Source organism: Glycine soja, chromosome 11, assembly GCF_004193775.1.
Source record: "Glycine soja cultivar W05 chromosome 11, ASM419377v2, whole genome shotgun sequence".
NCBI classification, from domain to species: domain Eukaryota; kingdom Viridiplantae; phylum Streptophyta; class Magnoliopsida; order Fabales; family Fabaceae; genus Glycine; species Glycine soja.
In genome coordinates, this window is record NC_041012.1 from 51171587 (window position 1) to 51194913 (window position 23327).

Below are 23327 nucleotides of genomic sequence, written 5' to 3' on the forward strand. Positions count from 1 at the left end.
AATGTTGTCATACAAATAAAATTAATAGTCGAAATAATTCTACATCCTCTTAATATATCTTTTTACAAAACTTCCTCCTCACTAAATAGAAAAATTAAATGCATTTTAAGATTCTAAAATATTAAATACATTCATTTTATATAGCATTAAAAGGATTATCAAAATATAACATTACTTTCATTGTCATTTCACAATATATTTTTTCTGCAATCAATTAGATGTAACATTTTCTGTAACTTCACAATCAATTATTAATTCTTTCAAAGTATAACATTTGATCAACGAGTATAATTCTTCAAAAAATTATATATATATATCAAATGTGTTATTATTTTCATACACTCATTTTTTCTCCCAACCCATTTCCTCCCTATCTCTTTATTTTCCATCACATCTATCAAATATTTCCTCTATTTCACCCCTACACCGTAAAAATGAAGCGTATATTTACCATATAACATATTTATATTAATAATTTATGTATGAATATCTATAAATAAAAATACACGTATGGTAATACGCCCAGAGCTCGCTTTATTGGCAATTTGGGAAGGAAAAAGCGGAGCAGCCGTACAGGAATTCATTCTTCATGAATCATGACTCATTAGGAGCTTCTAGCATTTGGTCCACACTAGAGAACGAGAGAAAACAGTTTCAGTAAAACAAAAGTATCAACAAAACCCTTTTTTCACAAAAAAAAAAAGTCCAAAAAGTATATTTAAATATTGACAAATAATATTACTATAATTTATAGACAAAATCATACATTTGCTGGAAACAAACATCCACCTCTCCCAACAAAATGAAAGAAAAAAAAAAATTACTCCCACATATTTCACGTACTTATGGTAGGAACCATCTAAATTCTAAAGAAACATTTTACCAGCATTGCAAAGAATGAAAAAATGGCATCTATTGCAGGTTAGTGTCATTAGCATCCCGCAGCTTTCAAGAATTTATCATAGGGGCTCGAAGGTGGTAGTCTCAAAGAATGTTGGTGCCCAGAGTCATGAGAACGGTGGCGTACTTGATCCTGTGCTTCAAATTGCTGCTGAGTCACTAACTTCAAATCACCGTTTGAATATTCCAGTGCCTACATAATGAGTCAGTACCAATAAATAATAATTGGTTCCAGAAAACTAAACTAAACTCTATGCATGGTGACTCTGTGTCTGATTGACATGTACTTGGGGATTAATACATCAGTCCACTAACAACATAAAACATGACATAAGACATGAATAGGTAATCCTGATTGTCACAGAATGGTCTTCTTATCCATCAAATGTTAAACAAAGAAGAAGAATATTTGCAATACACTATTTGACACTCCTAAAACATTCCTTATTATAGGTTGAGATCTCACGTTGACTCCACTAAGTAACCTGTGTGCACTCTTTGTTAGTGAGTCTTGCATGAGATTTTATCTATATAATAAGGAGTGTGTACTTGGGTTGCTAGTATTAGTCATAAACAAATATATGTTCATACTATCTCCAGATATATCATTAACTAGTATCTAGTTATTATATAACAAACTGGGTAGTAAATTTCAAAAGATATAGAGTTGATGAAAACAAATTTATCATTGGGTTAAATTCAGGAGTATATTATGACAAATGAGAATTCATTGCCTTCAAGTTTATGGGTGCAATTCATTTTTTTTTAAGAGAAAATTAGGATAACTAGTTCAAACCCTACCTAAAATACTCGACCATGACAGTCAATACTCCAAACATCCAAAACATTATAATCATTGACTGCCAAATAGATCCTGAAGAATTCATTTTTTTCATGATATACATTTCTTACTGAAAAATTGAACTTCTGTAGAAAATACTAACCTTAGCAGGTAGAGGGGAAACTTTTACTTCATTTTCACTTGAAAGAATTATGGCCTTACTCTCCTGTTGATGCTTGAAACTGTGAATGACTGACATCTTCTGTTGTTTCCCTGTTACAAGTGCCTCACACTGGTTCTTCATTTGGTCATAAGGTAAAGGAGTTGAGGAAGTGGAGAAACTTGCAACTTGCCGTGCAGTTTCCAAAACCTATCAATAAAATAATCCCCATAGTATTTGAAGGGAAGAAGAAATAAAATATCCTCTCCAGTAGAAGCATGGAAAATAGATTCAAAATACAATCAATCACATTCCAATAAGTTAGATTATAGAAATAAAAGTACACAAGTTTTTACCGAATCCAAGAGTTGATTAACATTTAGAACATCGGGGTAGTTGGTTGACAGTGATGTTTTGTGATCTGACTGACTTCCACTATGTTCAGGTCCAGTCTCTTCCTCCATCAAATCATCCGGAACCATTATCTGGAAAAAAAATTACATCATTTGTCACATGCAAGTTTTGACAAGTCACTAATGGAGATGCAATTTTGGAGACTTTTACCTCATCAAAATTTGGGAACTCAATCTGAGCAAGAGGAGAACATGGTCTTGGCGTCTCCATAAATAATGGAGGTCCTGATGGATATGCATCATCAGGGGAAAAACCCTGTAGAAGTTGATTCTTTATGCTAGACAATTCATCCTGGTAAATAAGGAAGAAAAAAAAACATGTTATCTCCACATACTTATACACCAGTACACAACCTACCTATTGAGCCCACAACCCCATACTTTTACACTGTACTGCAACTTCTGCTAAATGATCCATATGCTGTGCATACTTCAAAAGTATTATTTTCTAAGAGAAAAAAAAGTTCGATAGTTTCCAGAACAAATGTGTGTGCATCTGCCACTGGAATACATACAGAGAACAAAACTATAAAAATTTGAACCAAAAGCAACCATTTAACTTCATATGTTCAATCATTATTAAAGACTTGATCAGGCATCTAGTTCATTATCTCATGGTGATACAGTAGAAATTATTTATCACTCTAGTAAACACCATATTCATGTATCACACAATAAAAGGCATTTATCACTCATGGGCATTGGACTTGATTAATAGCAGCAGCCTAGGAAATAATCTCCAGTCTCCATTAAGTCTATCAAGAGACTATACATATGGATGATATGCAGAACCTATGTAATATCGATATATTACACTATGCCGAATAATGATAAAGCATTTCCATTCTCTAAATTCTCTCTAAAATATTTTGTTCTATCTTTCTAAATTCATATTACCTCAGACAATTTTGAAAATTTAGTCATAAAGTATGATATTATAGTCTCTCTCAACTGCTTGTCATCCAATTCTACATTTGAAAATATTATGTTCTATCTTTCTAAATTATCCCCCACTAAATTCAACATAGTGAAGCAAACCAAAATACAATCTGTCCTCACTATTAACCTCCAGCATTTTTCCCTATTCCTTATTGCACAAGAAAGGGTTGTATGTGGGTGCATATTAGACAGTATCAAAGACACATTTCTTTAGGAAATCATTAACTGACTATTAATTCAGGCAAAGGGTACCACTATTAATTCTCCAAACATATCAAAGTATTCTTTGTCAGCCCAAGCAAATTCATATTACCTCAGACAATTTTGAAAATTTAGTCATAAAGTACGATATTATAGTCTCTTTCAACTGCTTGTCATCCAATTCTACATCTGAAAGAGACTTTGCAGCAGCGACCTCATCTTCCTGAGATCCATAAATTATCTTCTCTGATTCTATACAGACAGCCTGCAGCCGGATATCATCAACCAATTCAAGAAAAGGATCTACCTGTGGATTTGTAACTTTAATCAGTTAATCTAATCAAAATTTAAAAGGGAAAGCATATAGTGACATTCAATTTTAAAAATAAGATAAAGGCATGGAATGGGGATCAAGTTCAGAGGTTAGGAAAAGAAATTAACTGTTGGCTCTGTCAGTGATGCTTTAACTTCTGGAATAAGACCAGGGACATTGCCAGCCCTGGCAGAGAAGATAAGCATGTATGAAGCCAAGGTAAAAAGGGACCTCCTGTGAGATGGTTGTAAACCTCCTTTAACAGGCATGTCAAGAAACATGTCAGAAAATTTTCACCAGAGAAAATATTATCCTCAATTAAATGTTCCTATATATATAGTAGAAAATTTGGACAACCCTGGAATTTGACTCCATTCTTGCCTCCATTTGGGAAAGAACATTTCTTTGTTTGTTACAAAAAAGTCATGAAATGATTATTCCATTCCAAGCCTTGATTCCATACGGAAAGGAATTCTCAATGTCAATTCTTCATGCAGAGTAAAAAATTGTCTGTACGTCTCACTTACCTTCTTGATCCAAAGAGATGCTCCTGAGGGAGAATGCAAGTTGAAAACATCTTGCTAAAACCATGTAATTTGACGCCTGTGGGAAGCAATTAACAAAGAGAATCAATCATGCAATATTACTTGGTTTAAAAGTGATCGAGATTAATTTTAAAAATACATGTAAGGCTTTGTTGTTGTATGTAATATGCATTATTTTTTCTTCGTTTCTGAAAAGATGAAAACTCCAGTCAAAATTTTTACTGCTGCCACTAAATTGATTACCAATTTAAGCAAGGGTCTTGGCAACAATTTCCCTAACAGAACTAGTTAGGTGGCATTAAATACCCTATTAAATGTTTCTAGTTACCTAAAAAAAGCAAGTTTTTTTTATTTGTAGAAATCAAAAATAGTACCAAGGGGTTTACAACAATCACACACTCTGTTCAACCAACTGAGCTAGACCCCTTTGGTATTTATAATTATAATAAATGCTTCCTTTCTTTAAACAATCATAACTATAAATGAGTAGCACTAAACAAAATGAGCAAAGTAACTTTGGTAGTCTTTACTGATCATAATCTATAAGCAATCACAGCACTTGGTAAGCACCAAACTCACCTTAGAATGAGAAAATAATAAAGCAATGCTATAGGTGTGTGCCATTGCCTCATAATTTGCAGGGCCATTCTCCACAGATGTTGCCTGAACCCAGATTGAAGAAAGCAAAAGACTCACTTGGTGACTGCTCAGCCAAAGAGAACTTTGATCCTGAAAATTTCAGACACAACATTTGGTTTGGAACTAGAGCAAGGAGAGATGGTCTCTATTATTGGAAAAAGGGAAAAAGAAACAACCAAACTAACTGAACCATGTGTTTAACTTAACTGAACTCAACAAGAATCATTAAAATTAAATTATGATGAATAGGAACTGTTAAATACATACAATTAACAATGATAAGTAAAAAATTCCTTACATCTTCTCCATCAGTTAGCTTCGGAGTAAAGCTGTAGCCACGATAAGGATGAATCACATATTTCTTCCCATTGACACTGGCTATTGCCTTTCCTTCTTCCAATTTCCCATTCGAGTTTTCAGCTCCAGAAAAAGTTTCATGCTGAGTGGAGAAGTTGTCATTCTGAGCAATCTTTGTTTTGGGGTCTAACCAAGGAGAACACATGGATGGCATAAGCACCATGGAGAAGACACTATGTGCTCCAATTTGTGTTTCAGAGTCAGGATGAGCCATGGCCAGGAGCAATTGATGAAACAAGGCATCAGGGAAAGCCTGGATAGATCAAATAATAAACCAAAAGTTTAGACATTTACTAGAGCTGAGCATGGTAAAACCCATTCCAATCCAAGTAAGAACACTTGCCTTATTGTGATATGACACATTGGGGATGGAAGTGATTAATTTTGCTGTTTGATAGACAGCAGAGATTGTTGATCTTGCTATGATGGTAGTAATTGGGATATTCTCCAGTGTCACAGCCATCAAATCAAGAATTGGTCCTATATCCCCAACCTATTTATTATAGTAGAAACAGTGTGACAAGAGATTCAATCCAAATACTTCTTTTGAAATTTGTATGCTTACAGCATCAAGAAAATAGAGAAAAAAATAGCAGAAATTTAGCTAATCTTCTACAGTCAGATTCAAAGGAGGCTTCTCAACATTCTTGTCAGGGGACTGGTAATGAATGATACAAGGCTGTAAAGAAACTTATAGTGTAGGGAGAACAAATAACCAATGGATCTATAGATATCTAGAATCCAAGAAAGTTTTCTCAAAAATCACAGCTAATGCCCAGGAATGATGTTAAGTGTCAGATATTGAAAGACAAGCAAAAAAACGACACATAATGTTAGCACAAATACCTTGTTTGAAAGTTGTAATATACACATTTCTAAGGCAGACTGAAGTTCAGCATTCAACTTATATGCATCATTTCCATTGCTGGATGCTTCAGCTAAATTTTGCAGGCATTTCCTTAAATGTTTAATGAGGTCAGATATTGCCCCAATTATTGCAACTGAAGCCTGCTGCTTCACATTTTGTGCAAGCTGCGTGGTGGTGTTAATAATATCAATCTGAAGGATCGGCTTCTTAGCAACATTCTTATGATCCAAGTGCTTGACCAAAATGGACAACAGAAGATGCGAGTTATCTCCTGGAATTCAAAAAAATATTATCAATTATGTAGAAAATTAGAGAAAACTGCATACAGTAGAAAAAATATAATATTGAATGTCACAAGGCTACCTGATTCTGCTAGAAGGGATTGCAAATACATCAAAACACATGAAGCAACTCCCTTTTCAGAAGACCATTGGTTTTCAGAATCAAAATTATGAAAAAGTGGTTTGAGGACACGCCGCACAGTGGTAGCTTCCTTTGCCAATTTGGCAATATTATACAAGCAAAGCTTTGACCAATAAGCAGGATCTTTAGCAGCATCCCTGTAAAAGCAGTGAACACAAAATGGCTTTCAGGATCTCATATGTTGGCGTTATACTAAGAGGGAAAGGGGAGAACAGTAAGAGAAGACATACAACTTGGACTCTGTCACAGCTCCTTCTTTGGGAAATCCTTGGACCAACTGACTCTGAGATTGTGAATTCAGTTTCTCCACTTTGGCAAGATTGGATTTGGATTGGAGATCCTTGAAATTCTCCAAAATCACTGATATAATCTATTCCAAAACCCACCCAACAAATTAAGGGGGAACAAAACTTTAGCTTCAAGTGTAATAACCTTTAAATTCAACACCAGAATTGTGGTCATAAATAAATACATAGAAACTAAATTTCCGTGTTTAATGCAACCCTTTGCTCAATGTCTCTGCCAGAATCAATAGATTGAAGGAATAAGAGAAGGGAAATGATACTCACTTTGTCAAAATCCATTGAAAGATGTGAGTGCTCTCCCATGAACTGCACCTGGTAAGAAAAACATAGGGAGGGAGAACAAAAGGTTTCCAGGGAAGGTATAAGTGACCTTGAAAGACAACTGACCAAAGGTACTGTGGTAGGAACAAGGTAACTAATAAACAGTTTGAATTATTGAAATGTATCACTTAACAATTGTTTCCGAAAATAGAACTTCTAGTCTTCTATGGCTTAAATTACTACAAACAACCAATTTCACCCTTTAATTTTGGTAAATTTCATTTCATTCTTTAGATTACTACACAGCTTCATTTTTTAAGAACATTCTACTAAGTTAAATAAGTTGCATATCAGTATGAAGAAGTTCAATATTTAATGACTATTAATCAGAAATAACTAAAACTGTTAATGGCCATCCTTGTCATATTCTGCAGAGGCCCTTTCCATAAAAATCATAAAAAATGTGAAGATTCTTGTGCATATTGATAAAAAAAGAGTAGAGAAGTCCTTACAAGTTACAATTATAAACTTATGGAAATGTGTAAGCAAATTCTGCAAGAACAAATGGACCAGAGATGGAGAATTACCATATGGGATAGAGCTTGTAGTCCAGCTGAACGTAGAAGCAGAGCTTGTTCATTATTACCCACTTCTTGAGCCAATTGACATAGTTTTGGTATAAAACCCTCTAGGTTGAACATGTATGTACCATCTGTCTACTTTAACTCAAAGGGTCAATATCACTAAAATTTATGGCATTAAAAAAAGTGGGGAAAAAAAAATACTTGGTCTACAAAATGCAATATCAGAAGTAGCATGACCTATAATGCAGACTATAATGTTAAATTTAAATTAGTGAAACTACTTTAAAGAGATGGCAAATCTCTCAGCATGAAATTGAGACAATTCTGCAGTTATTTTAACACTAACAAGTCAGAAAGGTCAAATGATCAAGTACCTGGCAATCTATAAATTCTACAAGAGTGTTGCAACCTAAGATCTGCATTTCATCTGCCCGAGTTTGCTCTAGAAGAGTCCGAATGATCCCTAATAAACTATTGGCAAACAGTGGCCTGCAAGATTAAGAAGCATGTTCGAATACTAGTACTCAGTATAATGAAGAGTAGCATCTAACAAGAAAAAAATCAAATGAACCAGCACTTTGTTGTAAGATGCTTTAGTCACTAGCAAATATGGCTACAGGAGTTCAAATTGACACTGCACCAGCCAGCTTCGGAATACTTACAAAGTTAAATTAAAAAGAAAGAGTTCTACACAAAACCATGTCTTAAAAAGTAACCATAGTCCCATAAGACATGGACACAAAGAAATAAAAAAATGTCCATAAATTTCAAAATGGCTTCTGCAATGTAATACTCTTATGGTGCCTGAATCTTGGAATTTGTAAGATAAATCCTCCCCCCAGCACCCAAATGTGTTTCAATGAATTTGATTAGGATCAAATAATAATTCAATCCAAGGAATATGCACTTAATTTATATGGTGTAAAACTTACATCTGCTCCTTACATGTCGATAACAGTTTCCTGTATATGCACAAGACCACTTTCACTGAACCAAAGTTTTCATTACGCAAATCCTTGTAACATCTTTGCTCCAAGTTGTCAGTAATCTGTCAAGACAATAAATTTAGGATACAGGTCAGATATCACAAATCAATACTCAAAATCAAAAGATTCAGTACATAAAGTGACTTAATGATGTTTGTTTAAATTTAATAAAATCCAAATATGATTTTAGGTGAAGAAATGCTGAAAACATTTCAGCACATGGGGAGGTCACTAAATACATTCAGTAGCAGTTCCTTTATTTAAAGTATTAAATAGCACTGATTTTCTTTAGTGTAGCATCATTCAAAATATTAAATGAGCCTAATGGTTGAATGAAACAACTGGCTTAGAAGTGACAAAAAAAGGGCAGATTATTAAGAACAATATTACCTTTGGAATTCTCAATGGATTCTTAGAAGCATACTCACATAGCTTTCCAAATTTCCTATCATTAGGCTCAGCAACCTGAAAAACAAAGTAATCATCATGTGGTGAGGATCGGAAAAGGGCTAAGAAGGGCTCCAAAACATTTTTTCTTAGCTAAATTCAAATAACCTTAACCAGTAAAAGAAACAGGTATTATCATAAAGCAACCCAACCCCCCCCCCCCCCCCCCAAGTTGCCCACATTTATCATTATTCATCATAACACAACAATGCACCAGCCAGTAAGAGCATCGGTAATGATACACAAGATGGTAGTATTACTTAAAAACTAAACAAATAAACCATATGATGCATACATTAGCAAATGATTGCTATGCCAACTTATAATTCTAGTGTCCCCTGAGACTATAACAACATAAGCTGAAAATCTCACCTGATTACGCGGGAATATATCAGCAATGAACTTCTTGTATCGTTTCACCGGTTGCCTTGATCTTGCACGAAGAGAAGGACAAAACACACAGAGGTTACCACAGACGGGGACAACCCGCCTGGACATAACCCCCATTTTTCCTATGAATTCACAAACCCTCCCCTGAAACATTTGCAACAACAAAATTCACTTCCAAAATTGCCTCAACAATTCACATTCCAGTAATCAGAACATCAATTTCACACAAAATTCACAAACCGAATCAAATTCAGCTCGATTACAGGGTTTAATGAATTTCCACAAACAAACAAAAACGAAGCCTCGACGAGAGATATAAACTGAATTAACTTATCAACAACTCGCAGAGAGGAATCTCGGAAACCTACCTAACCTATTCGAATTATTATAGAATTTCCACTTCTCCGTAAAATCAACCGTCTCCGATCGTGATCTATACTGAAAACAAAATTTTCAGAAAATAATGAATTATCATGCTTAGGAAAATTCTTGCTATGTACTCGATCAAATTCAACGAAAAACCAAACCATGGAAAATATTTTTTTAAAAAAATACCAGGAAAAATGGCAATGGGGTCAGAGTCAGAGGTGGTGCAACTCTTCCCCTGCCATTGACATTATTATTATGGAAAGTAAAGTTTTAATTCGAAGAAGAAGAAAATGGGTATTATTAAACCATGAACATAAAACCATAGCTGCCATTTACCAATATCAATTAATATTTAATATTATATTTATTTATTATTATTATTAAAAAAAAAAAAACACGTTAACATTGCATTGCACAACACATCGTGGAAAATTGATGGGGGGTGACGGTGAGTAGTTCAAACTACAAAGTTGACTACATACGCTTCATAATCACATGCTATCAAAATTTTCCTAAGAATGAACGTGCACGATTGGGCTGTCGTTTGGAATGGTCAACGCCTGGTGAGCTTAGAATGGTTTTTTCTTATTATATTTTTTAGAAAAATTAATATTAAAAATATTAGGGTGTTGAGATGTTTATTTAGGATAAAATGATGCTTTTTTTTTATTGGAAATGGATTTACAGAAAGCAAAATTGGAAAAGAAGAAAAGTCACTCCATTCTTTTTTTTTTCTCTTTACTTTTATATTCTCACGTTATATGATTTCTTCCATCTTTTTGCCGAGGTTTTGCTTACTTGCACATGTTTGTTAATAGAGCAAGATCATACAATGTCAGTTTTGGCATGCAAAAAACAAAAAGCACAGAAACAATTATAATAAGACATGCTAGTATTATTTATTTATTTAAATATATTCTTTTTCTTGTGTCCATGTTATTTATTCAAACGAGAGGATTTATATTTTTTATCGATTAAATGCTAATGAATTTGACTCCTATAAAAAGTGAGAAAAATCAATGACTATAGTAGTTTATCCTTAAATAATACGCATGGTCATGTAACATTTTCGATGATAAACTAAAATTTAATGTTTATGTACTTACCGTGTAAAATTTACACACTCATTAAATTATAAATTATTATTTTACTTATTTTAAGATAATTGTTTGAAAAAATTCAACTAATTTATCATATACATGTCAAATTATAATTAATTGAATGTGTAAAACTTTTTATATCATTTATATAATATTTTTTTTCTCAATAAAGTATGCTCAGGAAAGTCAATTGTTAAAAAGTGTGATAGAATCAAATATATATTAAATAAAATTTAAAACTAATTATAATCTCAATCGTTGATTTTATTAATTAATGATTATTACTGTAGTTTATCCTTAAAGCGTCTTTCACTCTAATAAAAACAGTAACTATGTTAGGACCTTTTTTTTAAGGAAACTATGTTAGAACCTATTCACACACACACGCACCAAAAATGCTAAAATACTTATAGTTAGTGTTATTAATGAGATATTATTGAATAAATATGTGTATACGTAAATATTTGTAAACTTGATCTTGAATAATTTTAATTTTATAGTTGATTTTCAGTATAAAAAAAAAGGAGTTGAAAGAAACATCTATATTAAAAAAAATAGTAATAAAAATTAGTATATTTTTTTCTAACCAATGGATTGAATTTGTTGAAATGAACTAAACCCTGTAATTTAGTGAATTAAGGTTTGAATCTCTACTAAAAGAGGTTACCTCAAACTTCCAAAAAATATACATGCAAGAAATGAAAAATATAAAATTCTCTAAATCAACATAAGAGTTCCATGCTTAAAAAAAAACATAAGAATTGCAAGAGAACTGTTTTTGCTATAATAAAGTTTGAAAGATTTTTATTATTATTTTTGTATAAACATATATGATTTACTTTTAAAAAAAATTAAGAAGAAATTCAAACAAACATAATTAAAACACCAAAAACTACTTATTTTATTTTAAAATGTTTTTTTAACAAATAAGTTTTAAAAAAACACAAGTAAGCGTATATTTACTTTTTTAATCAAAAGTAAATTTAGTTCATTAGATACTTTAATTTAAATTAATAGTGTATGCAATCTCACTTTTGTATTTTAATGAAGTAAAAAAAAACGTGTATTTTAGAGGCATTCTCATTTTAAGGGAGGGTTTTCCAAAAGTTTGCAATTTCCTAAAAACAAAAAATTGTTTATTCTTTTAAAAAAATGTTTATGACTGGACATTTAAAATTTTTGTGTGAGAGAGATGTATTGAAAAAGAAAGAAATGAAAACAAATGCAAGAGAAATAAGTGTGAAAGAAATCATTTAGTATAAATAAATTAATTAAGTGATTACTTAATTTATTTCAATAAATTTTATTAAAATACTTAAAAAGAAAAGTAAATGTTAATTTTTTGGATAAATAACTTTTTTGGTTCTTAAATAGACTATATCTAAGTTGGTCCAATAGGATAGGTAAAGTTTTTTAAATAAAAAAAGTTATAATTTAGTCAATAAATAGGTAAGAAATAAGATAATTTTGTTTTATAATTTAATTTATAATATCATTAAATGTGACAATTAAATGTATTTTTAAGGATTGATATGTTATTTAATTATATCGTACTTTTTACATGTTTAAATATTAAATTATATTTTTTTTCTTTCAGGAATTAAAATATCACTATTTAACGCAATTAAAAATTAAAATAATTATTTATCTTAACTTTTAATTAAAAAATCTTATGAAAACACTTTTATTATGATTTTGAATGGACCACTATCATAACTTCTAATGAAGATTTATGATATTATCTTTGACAAAACCTTAAAAGAAAATCTATATAGAAAAACTGATACACCATTTTCATTACTCATTACTTAATATGCCAGTTTGAGATGCTATTTGAAAAATTACTCCTTCTGTTTAGTCCTCTCATTTGCCGGTGTGAATCTAGACGCATGTTGCATTGTGAATTTGTGACGTATCAGTTTTCTTATTACTACGTCACAAGCCCCAACACTTTTCTAGTTTCCCTTTGTATTTCATTTAAAGGATAAAAATAAAAATAAAAAATTAAATTAAAATGTAAAAAATATGAATTAAAAAAAAACATATTCCTTTTTTTCTTTCTATTTATAAGATTCAATTGTGTTTTTTTAATAAGATACAATTTATAATATTTTTTATATTAATTGTTTTTAGATTAAAAATATTTTTATTAAAATAAAAAAAATATATTGATAAATCATCAGGAAAAAAATATTAAAATAATGATAATTTTAAAAAAAATTATAAATCGACTGTTTTCAACTAAATTAATAATTTTATTAATCTTAATGATGCATTGGAAATTTTTCTAAAATTTCTCTCAGATGTTTGTTTTTTCTACTCTATCGAACACACGTTAAAGATGCATTGGAAATTACTTGACCAATTATCATGATACAGAAATCTCATCATGAATTAATTCAGAATAATTTCAAGGCTTTTGACACCAAACACTTTGTTCCGATCACAATTCACAACCACAGTTTTACAAACATCAATCCATGGACCAAATAACTCCAGAACCAACAAATAAATAAATAAAATTCTGGCGACTGGAGCAGCCACATGCACATTATTAACGTTGATACAAACAAATAAGCAGTTTCCGTTGCGCAGGCAGCACAACAAATAATAATAATAATAGGGTCAAATTTTATTGGCACAAAAATGGAAAATCCCCAAATTACAGCACTCAAAATTGAAGCTTACAGGTGAGGTCAGAAAGGTAATTTGACTTAGTCAACGCCGGAAACGTGGATGCCGGCGTTTTTTATGGAATGGAACAAGGGGGAGAGCATGACGCGGTAATGGACGGGACGGGACTGTTCCTCGCGAGGGTCGATTTGGACGGTGGTGACGCCGATTTCTCTGAGGCGGAACCCTAGCTTCTCCCCGACGCGAGAGGCCACTTTAGCGTCCCAGAAGCGGTGCGATCTGGGGAAGCGATTAAGCTGAGCGCGGTAGTGAGCCACGAATTCCTGCTCCGATGATGAAGCCATGGCTATGATGGAGGATGTGGTGGTGTTTGTGACCTGGGCGGTGATTTTCCGGCACGACATCACCAGCTGTAGCACGTGCCGCTGGTGGTTATGGTAGGTACCGGCCATCTCTCTCTCGCATCACACCACAACGTTTCCTTCGTTACTTTAGAACATATTATCATTCACATTCACATGCTTCTCCTCTAATAAAGAAGATGGTGCGAATAGTAAAAGATGATGGTGCGAATAGAACAGCCTCTTGAAGCCTACTTTCCTGAAGCCCACGTTTTGTTTATGAAACAGATAAAAAAAATGAATTAATAAATCATAATTCTATTTATTGATCATTGATTTTAAAAAAAAAATTATTACAGTGGACCGTGCATCGCATCTCACCGTAGGGTTGGTGTTCTCTGGTCAAGCGTCCGTACATCAATGGTGTGTGCATGAGATGAGAGTGTATCGAATTCGGAGGAACCCAACCCGATCCGAATTTAACTCTCAAGGTTCATCGGAGGGGGGGCAAGTAAGGGTTCATCAACTTTTTCTTTGTTGTGCCATTTTTTCTGCTACTAATTTTTATTTAATAAGAAAACCGATGCATTTTTTCTTGAACTCCTGCTGTGAATTTTTCAGCTATACTGAAACATTGCATCAGGAAATATTGGTATTCCGAGTGGTCAATTTGACAGACAGTTCAGAATTTAGATGAACCTAATTGAATGGAAAAGTATTGTGCAATGTTAATAGTAACTTGGATGTTCTTCTTGCAGGTTATATTAGAAAGGAATATGTTGTAATCGGGCTGATTTTCTCTCCGGTAGGTATTGTGCTGGACTGGACAGGTACTAAACCGTTGTCTCCATCTTCTCACATTTTTATAAATCCTGTGTATATTCTTAATTCATGAAAATCAACCTTTTAATTTTGTTTGCCTGGACAAAAATAATAATAATAATAATTAAAATTTACCAAGGCACAGTATAAATACACACTTATCCTGTGGCCAATAATTGTATACCTTAGGGCTTTAGAGCTATGTTACCTGCAACTATGGTGAAAAGTCATGCAAATTGCTCATCTAGATTGTGATCTTTGTTAGTGAATCTCTATCTCTTTTTCTGCAGCATAAGCTCTAATTAATGCTATTAATATCTGATATTCATCCATCATCCAAGAGTTGTGAATAAATAGGATAGCCAATAGCCGTATCCAGTCTATATACAATTTCAAAAAAGAAAAATCCAAGACTTACAATTACTAATTCTTGTTTATGTTTTTTTCAAAATCGGGGTTGATATTTTGGTGTTAGCAGCCAAGCATACTAAATTTGCAGCTTGGATTCAATGATATCTCGACTCATGAGTGCTCAATTCAATGAAGTTGTTATGATAGGTTAAGATTACAACTCTCCAACAGACCCTCCTACTAGCTCTTTTTAGATGATGTTTGACCCAAATTCTTTTGGGTTTCTCTTCTTTCTAATAGGAAAAGTTGGGCCAAACACAATTTAAGAATATCTCTAAAAACTAAGAGTTTTTTGTTTAATGATGGGAAAGTCAAACTTGAAAAGTAGAGCTTTCATAGAAGCTATTGGAGGAACTTCTTATTTTAAGGAGAAGAGAAGCCAAATAAAAGTAAAGCCACATACTACCTTAGCTTGTTTTGATAAGCTAAAAAGGGCTTGTAGGAGGATCATTAGTTACTTTCAGTAAGCTTACTCAAACACCTTTGATTTTCAACATAAATGCTCATATGATAAGAAATGCTTTAATTAGCTTTGTAGAAACTCTTTCAAATTCCCCTTTGGTTTTGTTTTTTTCATTTCTGGTTGAACATTATTATCAATATTTATGGTTATTAACACTATAGAACCAAATAGGCATATGATTTTTTTCCTGATAGCACATGGATAAAAAAAATAATCAGATATCCATCCATAAAGTGACCACTGCTGATTATAACAATTTATATATTCCAAACAAGGAGAATAAAAAAGAAAGAAACCCTTCAAATTGGAAACCACAATAACCATATTCTTTAGTTTTTACGATTACTGGTTTTATCATGCATCAAAATTTCGTCAAGTTGTCTGATTAACTTTGAAGGATAATCTAATCATTTGCGTAATTCTGCCATAGTAGGGCGATGGATCACCAATCTGGCCAGGGATTTAATTCAGATGATAGTGACCTTGATATGCAAGCAGAAATTAGTGAGAAACCCAAGAAAGTAGATGAATTTTCAAAAAACTTAGAATTATGTGGAAGTGAAGATGAAATGTTTGTTGAAATTGAACAACCTTTAGCCAACATTTCAACTGATATAGAAGCTGTAGAACCATTCATAGGCATGGAGTTCAATTCAAGAGAGGAAGCCAGAGAATTCTACATTGCCTATGGTAGGAGGGTGGGGTTTACAGTACGAATACACCATAACCGTCGTTCACGAGTAAATAACCAGGTTATTGGTCAAGATTTTGTCTGTTCTAAAGAAGGCTTTCGTGCAAAAAAGTATGTACACAGAAGAGATCGAGTGCTGCCTCCTCCACCAGCCACTCGTGAAGGTTGTCAGGCCATGATAAGGTTGGCTTTGCGGGATGGAGGGAAGTGGGTTGTCACCAAATTTGTGAAGGAGCATACTCATAAACTAATGAGTCCCAGTAAAGTTCCATGGCGAGGATCTGGGAAGCACTTGGTTAGTGAGGTATGTCTCTCCAGACAATGACAATTATGACTAGATGGTACTTATGAACTGATGTATGATCTATGGTTGAATACACAGTTCCCATATCTTTTGTTCCTTTGTTATTCTGTTGTCAACAAAGGGATGAAGAGGCCAGTCAAACAGTGCATTTTTAACTAACAATTTAAGTATATTTGATTGAACTGAACTGTATTGTGTAAATAGAAAACTGATTAGATCTCTCCTGCTACTGTTATGGGATTGACATCAGTATTGGTGGGGGTTCAAATAGACAGAACAACATAGCTTGACTAGCTAAATACAAGTAAACCCTCATTTTAGTCCTTGAAATTGGAAGTGTCGGTTACTTTAGTCTCTAACTTTGCAAAACATTATCACTTCAATCTTTTTTGTTGCAAAATTATGATGAAAAATGAAGTAAAAAAGGATTATAATGCATGACTTTTTGAAAAGTTAGACTGAAATGAAAAAAATTGTATATTCGAAGACTAAAATGATCCATGCTTACAATTTTAGGGACTAGAATGAGAGTTTACTCAGCAAATTAAAGATTATTCTGTGCAACTTGAGAGTGCCTGGTCTCTCTTGGCCCTAGCCATTTACTCACAGTTTTTATCAATATCCTCCAGCAATCCAACCAAAACCCTCCAGTTTGCATCCCCTGTCATGTAGGCAACAAGTTATTTCAAGGCATAGTGTGTCCCATGTTGCCTTGGATTTTGGATCCACTGGTTCTCCTAAATCTCTTCCTAATATATTCCCAAGACCGTGATGGAGTTCTATCTATATTTCATCAAGAAGATACGGTGATTAGTAAATAAGATTTGGTAGCAACACATTTTTTTCAACACTTCTCTTTTATTGGTTGAAATTTATTGTAAATCACAAAGTTTTATAGGTCTCACTTATTAATGAGTCTCAATAATAGAAAGTGTGTTGCTAGCACTCCTCTTAGTAAATTATTGCCTGAAATTGACCTGTATTTTTTTGAGTGTGAAATTGACCTGTATTGAGAAAGAAAATGGCTGTGAATATGATTTATGAAATTGTTATATAAAATTGGAAGGCACATCTCAACAGCTTGGATAAGTTGATTCATGTACGGCTATCATTCGTTGCTACTTGCTAGGGTTGAATTTCTAATTTTTGTTTGTTTCTATTTTAGTACACCTCACTTTTATGGATGATTTGTGTCACAGGATGAGAAGGATAAGAGAATCCGTGAACTGTCGCTTGAGTTGTACAATGAAAGGCAAAAGTGTAAACGACGTTGTGCTGCATATGAAGAGCAGTTAAATATGATTTTGAATGATTTAGAAAAGCACACAGAACACATCTCTGAAAAGGTTGCTGCTGTAGTACGAAGCATAAGAGAGATTGAGGAGGAAATATCAGATTCAGATGGTGGGTAATTAGTGCCATTGTAGCATGTTTCCTAATTGTCGACATCTGGTTGAGATTGTTGAGAAGGCTAACATTATTCTGTCGGCATTTTAGATGTGATTTCGCTTGAAGTAGTGTAGCGGTCAAGTTAAAACTTCAGGCAGCATATATAGTTTACCAGGAAATTCATTTTTTCTGGTGTATCATGTCCTGGATTAGATAGATGCTTAAAGTGTAACATACATTTTTTATTGTACTTGCCAATAAGCGTTTTCCCTTGTGAGTATAACGGTAGCCATTTTATTCTTCCGTTTTCGAGCCACAGTGATCATGTACCTTTTCCAAGTTTGTGTGGTCGTGGTTTACATCAAATATTGACTCTAGTCAGTCACCCACCCTGTTTGCATTCCTGCTTACGTATCTAATGATTTCCAATATACCCGGAATTTCTAGGTTAATTGTCACTTTTCTTTATAATAAGGCAAAATTTATCTCTATTGTTAAAGACAATCAGACAATGAACTTGAGTACCGAGGGTTAAGGAGTTATTATCATGTTTATATCAAACATTGGGTTTAGCTTGTATTTGATCTTCCCTTTCATTATTATTAATCGCAAATTTAACCAAATCATTCTTTTTTATTCGATTGAGGGTGACTTATGAACATACTGCCAAATAAATATGCAGCTTGTAGGCATGTAGCAAGGCATTATGCATATGTAGACTTTACCAACTACCAAAAACATGCCAACTGCAATATTAAACGATTGGATGCCGAAAACACACTGTAATAATACCAATAAAGTATTACGCTTTGGTCGATAAAACTGCCATAATAATTTAATTAATTCGAGTCATATGTCCATGAATTTCTTGCAAATAAACGTGCCACCACAGCTGAAATAAAATAAAATAAAAAAGAAAAGAAAAGAAAGGGAGTACAAAATCATCCAACAGAGTGAAAATAGAATCAACCTTTCTCGACTCAAAACTTGAACAAGAAGAAAACACAAACAGATCTTGTGACAGTAGCAGTAGTCTCCCGATTTCAAGGGTCTTCCTCCCCCAAAAAACCAAAGACATAATAAAGTTGTAGCATTACCAGGGCAAGAGGCGCTCATCTCACTTATCGAGCCAGGTTTGCTAACTCCCAAAAACCAACGACTAACACATTGGAAAACACAAGCACACACACACGTACACATACCTAGGACGAGATGAGATGAATTGATCTAATCCTATACCACACCATCCATGGTCCGAAACCATGACAATCACAATAATCCTGGTGATCCTGATTGAAAGTAAGTTATATGTACAAGAAAGATATATGGGGAATAGATGATTGAAAGAAATTAAGTGAGAGCAGTGAATCCACCCCCTTTCATCATTTGCTTGAACTCCTTGTAATCGACCATGCCATCTCCATCAACATCGACCTTGGAGATCATGGCCTTGCAGTCTTGGACGGTTCTTCCTTGCTTCAAGCCGAGGGAGGACAAGACGGTCCTCAACTCGTCGACGGTGATGAAGCCGTCGGCGTTCTGGTCGAAGACGTTGAAGGCCTCCCTCATGTCCTCCTCATTGTCGCGCTCGTCCATTATGGTCTGATACAGCTCCCCAAACTCGTCCATGTCCACGCAACCGTCGCCGTTGACGTCGATCCTCTGGATCATTTGGCTCAGGTCCTTGTCAGAGATGAAGATGCCCAGGTTCTCCAGCGAGTCGTTCAGCTCCTTCTTCGTTATTCTCCCGTCGCCGTTGCGGTCGAACATCTGGAACACGCGCTTCAGCTCCTGGGCCTCCATTGAGATTCTCTTCTTGAAGCCACGGGGATCCCAAAATACAACTTCTTGCCTCATCATACGTTTTTTGATTCCAAATATATAATATAAGCCTTTAAGAGACATGCAAGACCTGTCTTTTCACCCACTTTAACTTCAACGCGTTTTTCGTACGGGACTACTACCTTTTCTTTTTCATTTTTTAATAATTTCTTAGTTTTTCTTCTTCTTATTAATGTATCTTATCAACTCAACTCAAATATAATTAATTTGTTTTGATTTATCGAAAGATGTTTAGTTTAATTAATTGAATAAGGTTAATGAATATTATAATTTTTTAAATATTTTTACCAATAAAAAAATTAATTTGATCTAAGTTATCAAAAAATTGAAGAAAAAAAAAATAGGCTTAATAAGAGTTGAGTTAGCTAGTTTATATGAGATCATAGATTAAATTTTGGTGCAAGTGTAACCATTGTATAAACAAATAACATTAGTAATAAATTACAATTAACATTTGTAAATTTAGATTTAAATGTCTTAGGGGGTTTGGATGGGTAAACTTGACATAACTATAGTGATGGTGAGGTGATGACCATCATTGGGACTTGGTTGTTTCAAAGACGCGTTCACATTAAATAATAATTGGTTTTGTTTTGCAGGTACTCTATTGTATTGTATTGACCCATGTCACTTCAATGGTGTTGCCTCCACATATAGTTATTGTTATTGTTTAACTAGCTGCTGATCTAATCCACATATGATATACAATTAATTAAGAAAGGTCTGCTAACCATGACCCTTTCCTCTCTGAATGGATCAGACGGAAATATTATTTCTATTTTTCCTCTTTGACAATATTTAACTTATGAATATAATTACGAGACTAATCGTTCCATCCAGAGTAAGGACCAAGTAAAACCTTTTTCTTAATTACTGGAAATATTCTCTTTTGACGAAGGGTTTTCTTAATTTTTTAAAAGATTATTTAGTGTTAAGAATGACTTAAATGAAAAAACCATTCATGGACCGAAAAAGTGAGTTATAAAAGGCATTGGTGTCTCTGTTTGAGCGTTGATAACGGATCTAAAATAAAGAGGAGGACGTTGGAGAGTGGAGCCCGGCAAATGATGAGGGTAGAGCCCGGCATTACATTATGTGGACTTCAGACACTTGGATTTACTTAACGGCTATTTGCGCGTGTTTGCTACGCTGCTAACACGTGCTATCTTTTTTTTTTTTTTTTAGTTAAACTAATTTAAATATATTTTTGTTCTCTTAAATTTTAACTTTTTCTCAGGTTGAAAATTGCTTTTTTTAGTTATGTAATGCAAAAATATTGTATTTAGTCCCTCTTAAATTTACAGATTGTGTTGTTAGTCTCGTTTTGTATGATTAATTGTTCTTCTGCCAAAATTAAAACTACTTAAAGATTTATTAAAAGTGGTCGAATGGTTACTTTTGAAAATTAAGACAAAAAATATTTCATTGGTCTAAGGAATGCCAAAACATTTTAAAGATGATAAGTTGGAACTTATATGACCTCAACATTTATATGACTTTATACTCATAAGCTTCTTATGAACATGATTTTTGGTAACCGAAGCAATTAAAGTTAAACAAGTCTCAGGAGTAAAAATAATATGATTAATCTCACAAGTATCACAATAAATATTTTTTTCTCTTTGACAAATTGTTACACAGTATTTTTTAAGATCATACTTGTTCTTTCACTAAGCATGTCTCCACCTACTTGACTTTTTTTCCTTATTGTTTTGGATAAACTAAATCACATTAAGGACATATGGATGAATTTAAGGGTCATTTACTTCATTTTGCTCCATTAAGTCGCTTTATTTTTTTTTTATTGTATTCCTTTTCCTTCTCCTTCTCAAGTGACTTTCTTTATGATTTATTGTAACAATTTTAGTATCATCATTTGACAATGATGATGAACGACTTATTTCTATGTTCTCCTCATCCGACATACTTAAGACATGATATGTATTTTTATCTTTAATTTTTTTCCTTCCTATTTGCAATCATTATTGAGGTCTCCTTTAATGGGACAATCAATTTTTTTTTTTTACTTTATTTAATCATTTCACTCTAGTAATCGTCAACCAATCTTTATACAAATTAACATCCTCATTAACTCATTAGCCACCACTTTTGAATTAGGGTTTGCATGACTCATGGTTCCCTTCTTTGGCGCTCCTCTATTGGTCGTTATGTTTTGTTTTTGCTTCCAAATTTGTCACCACCACATGCTTTGGGAGCAATGCCTAGTTTTATCCCTGAAAAAGCCCACCCTTTTTGCAAAACAAGTGTAACCCTTTTGTATTCTACATTGAACCACTAGTCTTTTAATTATACTTTCCCTACCACGAGTTGATCAGGATCAATCTCTATGCAAAATTGTGCGAACCTTCCTCTGGATGCACCAACTATTATTATATAAACCTTGATAGTTTTTTCCACCACTAAGGATAATGCCAATAGCACACTCTCATCATAATATTCCATACATGGGCTTGAAAAATAAATCCAAGCCAAGATTTTATAAATCTGAACATATGATAGTCTGAAACCCATGATTGAATTGCTAGATAATTATGAAAAATCATCCAATGGGCTCCACTTATGACTTTATCCTGATCTTTTGCTACTTCAAACTTTACCATAAGAAGGTAATTTCTGATATCTATTACATCAATACTTCTTTCCACGACATCGATAATTCTTGAAGGCACAGGCATTAACCACTCGGCTAAAAGCACTTGTTGGTTATAATTCTTTACTTATCGTAGAAAGAAACTTTGGGCCGAAAAAGTTACACCACGAGAGTCGAAAAGGACCATGTGCAGCCCAGAGTCCAAACCTTTTTTTCTTTTATTTTAAATAAATAAAGAAAAATAGTTTATATAACATATATTTAATTATTTTATGGAAAAATTTAAAGTTAGTTAGATAAATTAGTAGTTCATTTGGTTATAATACGAGAAACATACGTGTCAGACTTTCTCAGTAATTTATTAGCTTTTTTTTTTCCGTTAAGTATAATTATTATACATTTTTCATTTAATTTTTCAGGATTTCATAAGTTTTTCATGATATGAAGATTTTTCATTTAGTTCTTCTAATTATCACAAAGTTTACTTTTTTTTTTTACAAGATCACAAAGTTTAGTTGATCCCTCTAAAACAGGAAATCAAATAGAAGCTTCATGATATTTAAAGAAATCAAATAAGAAAAAAATAGTAATAAAAAAGAAGAAGTGTTTTTTTTTTTAAAATAGTCATTCAATTATAATTTTCATAATTTTTAAAATAATAATTTTAAAATAATTCAAATAATAATACTAACCTCTAAAAGATATTATCAAGAGTTTGCAGTGAGGGTATTAAAAATTTACTATTCTATAAAAAAAAATCTAAAATAATTCAAAATAGAGTCCCAACATACATTTATATAAGTAATTTTTGGTCTCATAGTGATACAAAATGACTTGA

The 23327-nt window shown here is 33.0% G+C and overlaps 4 protein-coding genes across 8 annotated transcripts; 1 reads left to right on the forward strand and 3 right to left on the reverse strand.

The window, feature by feature from the left end:
• Window positions 1–288: 288 nt before the first annotated feature.
• LOC114376277 lies at window positions 289–10199 on the reverse strand. 4 transcript variants are annotated; one of them, XM_028334306.1, is made up of 22 exons: window positions 10068–10199; window positions 9881–9950; window positions 9495–9656; window positions 9066–9140; window positions 8622–8737; window positions 8064–8178; window positions 7693–7821; window positions 7109–7156; window positions 6770–6909; window positions 6480–6676; window positions 6095–6387; window positions 5592–5741; window positions 5190–5501; window positions 4832–4981; window positions 4235–4310; window positions 3836–3963; window positions 3507–3701; window positions 2406–2546; window positions 2198–2326; window positions 1845–2051; window positions 884–1093; window positions 289–631 (listed from the first exon to the last, which is right to left on the reverse strand). In XM_028334306.1, exons 3-21 carry the CDS (start codon window positions 9627–9629, stop codon window positions 932–934), a joined length of 2898 nt encoding a protein of 965 aa, XP_028190107.1. In that variant the 5' UTR covers window positions 9630–9656; window positions 9881–9950; window positions 10068–10199; the 3' UTR covers window positions 289–631; window positions 884–931. The 4 variants fall into 4 exon arrangements, with proteins under 4 accessions (XP_028190107.1, XP_028190106.1, XP_028190108.1 ...); XM_028334305.1 differs by lacking the exon at window positions 289–631 and having other exon boundaries at window positions 690–1093; XM_028334307.1 differs by lacking the exon at window positions 289–631 and having other exon boundaries at window positions 690–1093; window positions 9881–9945; window positions 10068–10184.
• Window positions 10200–13389: 3190 nt separating this feature from the next.
• Window positions 13390–14135, reverse strand: LOC114377528. Its single transcript, XM_028336078.1, has one exon. It carries the CDS (start codon window positions 14065–14067, stop codon window positions 13696–13698), a length of 372 nt encoding a protein of 123 aa, XP_028191879.1. The 5' UTR covers window positions 14068–14135; the 3' UTR covers window positions 13390–13695.
• Window positions 14136–14286: 151 nt separating this feature from the next.
• Window positions 14287–18467, forward strand: LOC114377526 (protein FAR1-RELATED SEQUENCE 5-like). Of its 2 annotated transcripts, none has more exons than XM_028336074.1 (4): window positions 14287–14467; window positions 14715–14786; window positions 16083–16647; window positions 17847–18467. In XM_028336074.1, the coding sequence occupies exons 3-4, from the start codon at window positions 16090–16092 to the stop codon at window positions 18057–18059; spliced, it is 771 nt and encodes a 256-aa protein (XP_028191875.1). In that variant the 5' UTR covers window positions 14287–14467; window positions 14715–14786; window positions 16083–16089; the 3' UTR covers window positions 18060–18467. The 2 variants fall into 2 exon arrangements, with proteins under 2 accessions (XP_028191875.1, XP_028191876.1); XM_028336075.1 differs by having other exon boundaries at window positions 16086–16647.
• Window positions 18468–18934: 467 nt separating this feature from the next.
• On the reverse strand, window positions 18935–19908 carry LOC114377527 (calmodulin-like protein 3). The gene has a single exon (XM_028336077.1). The coding sequence runs from the start codon at window positions 19894–19896 to the stop codon at window positions 19387–19389; it is 510 nt and encodes a 169-aa protein (XP_028191878.1). The 5' UTR covers window positions 19897–19908; the 3' UTR covers window positions 18935–19386.
• Between the last annotated feature and the right edge of the window lie 3419 nt (window positions 19909–23327).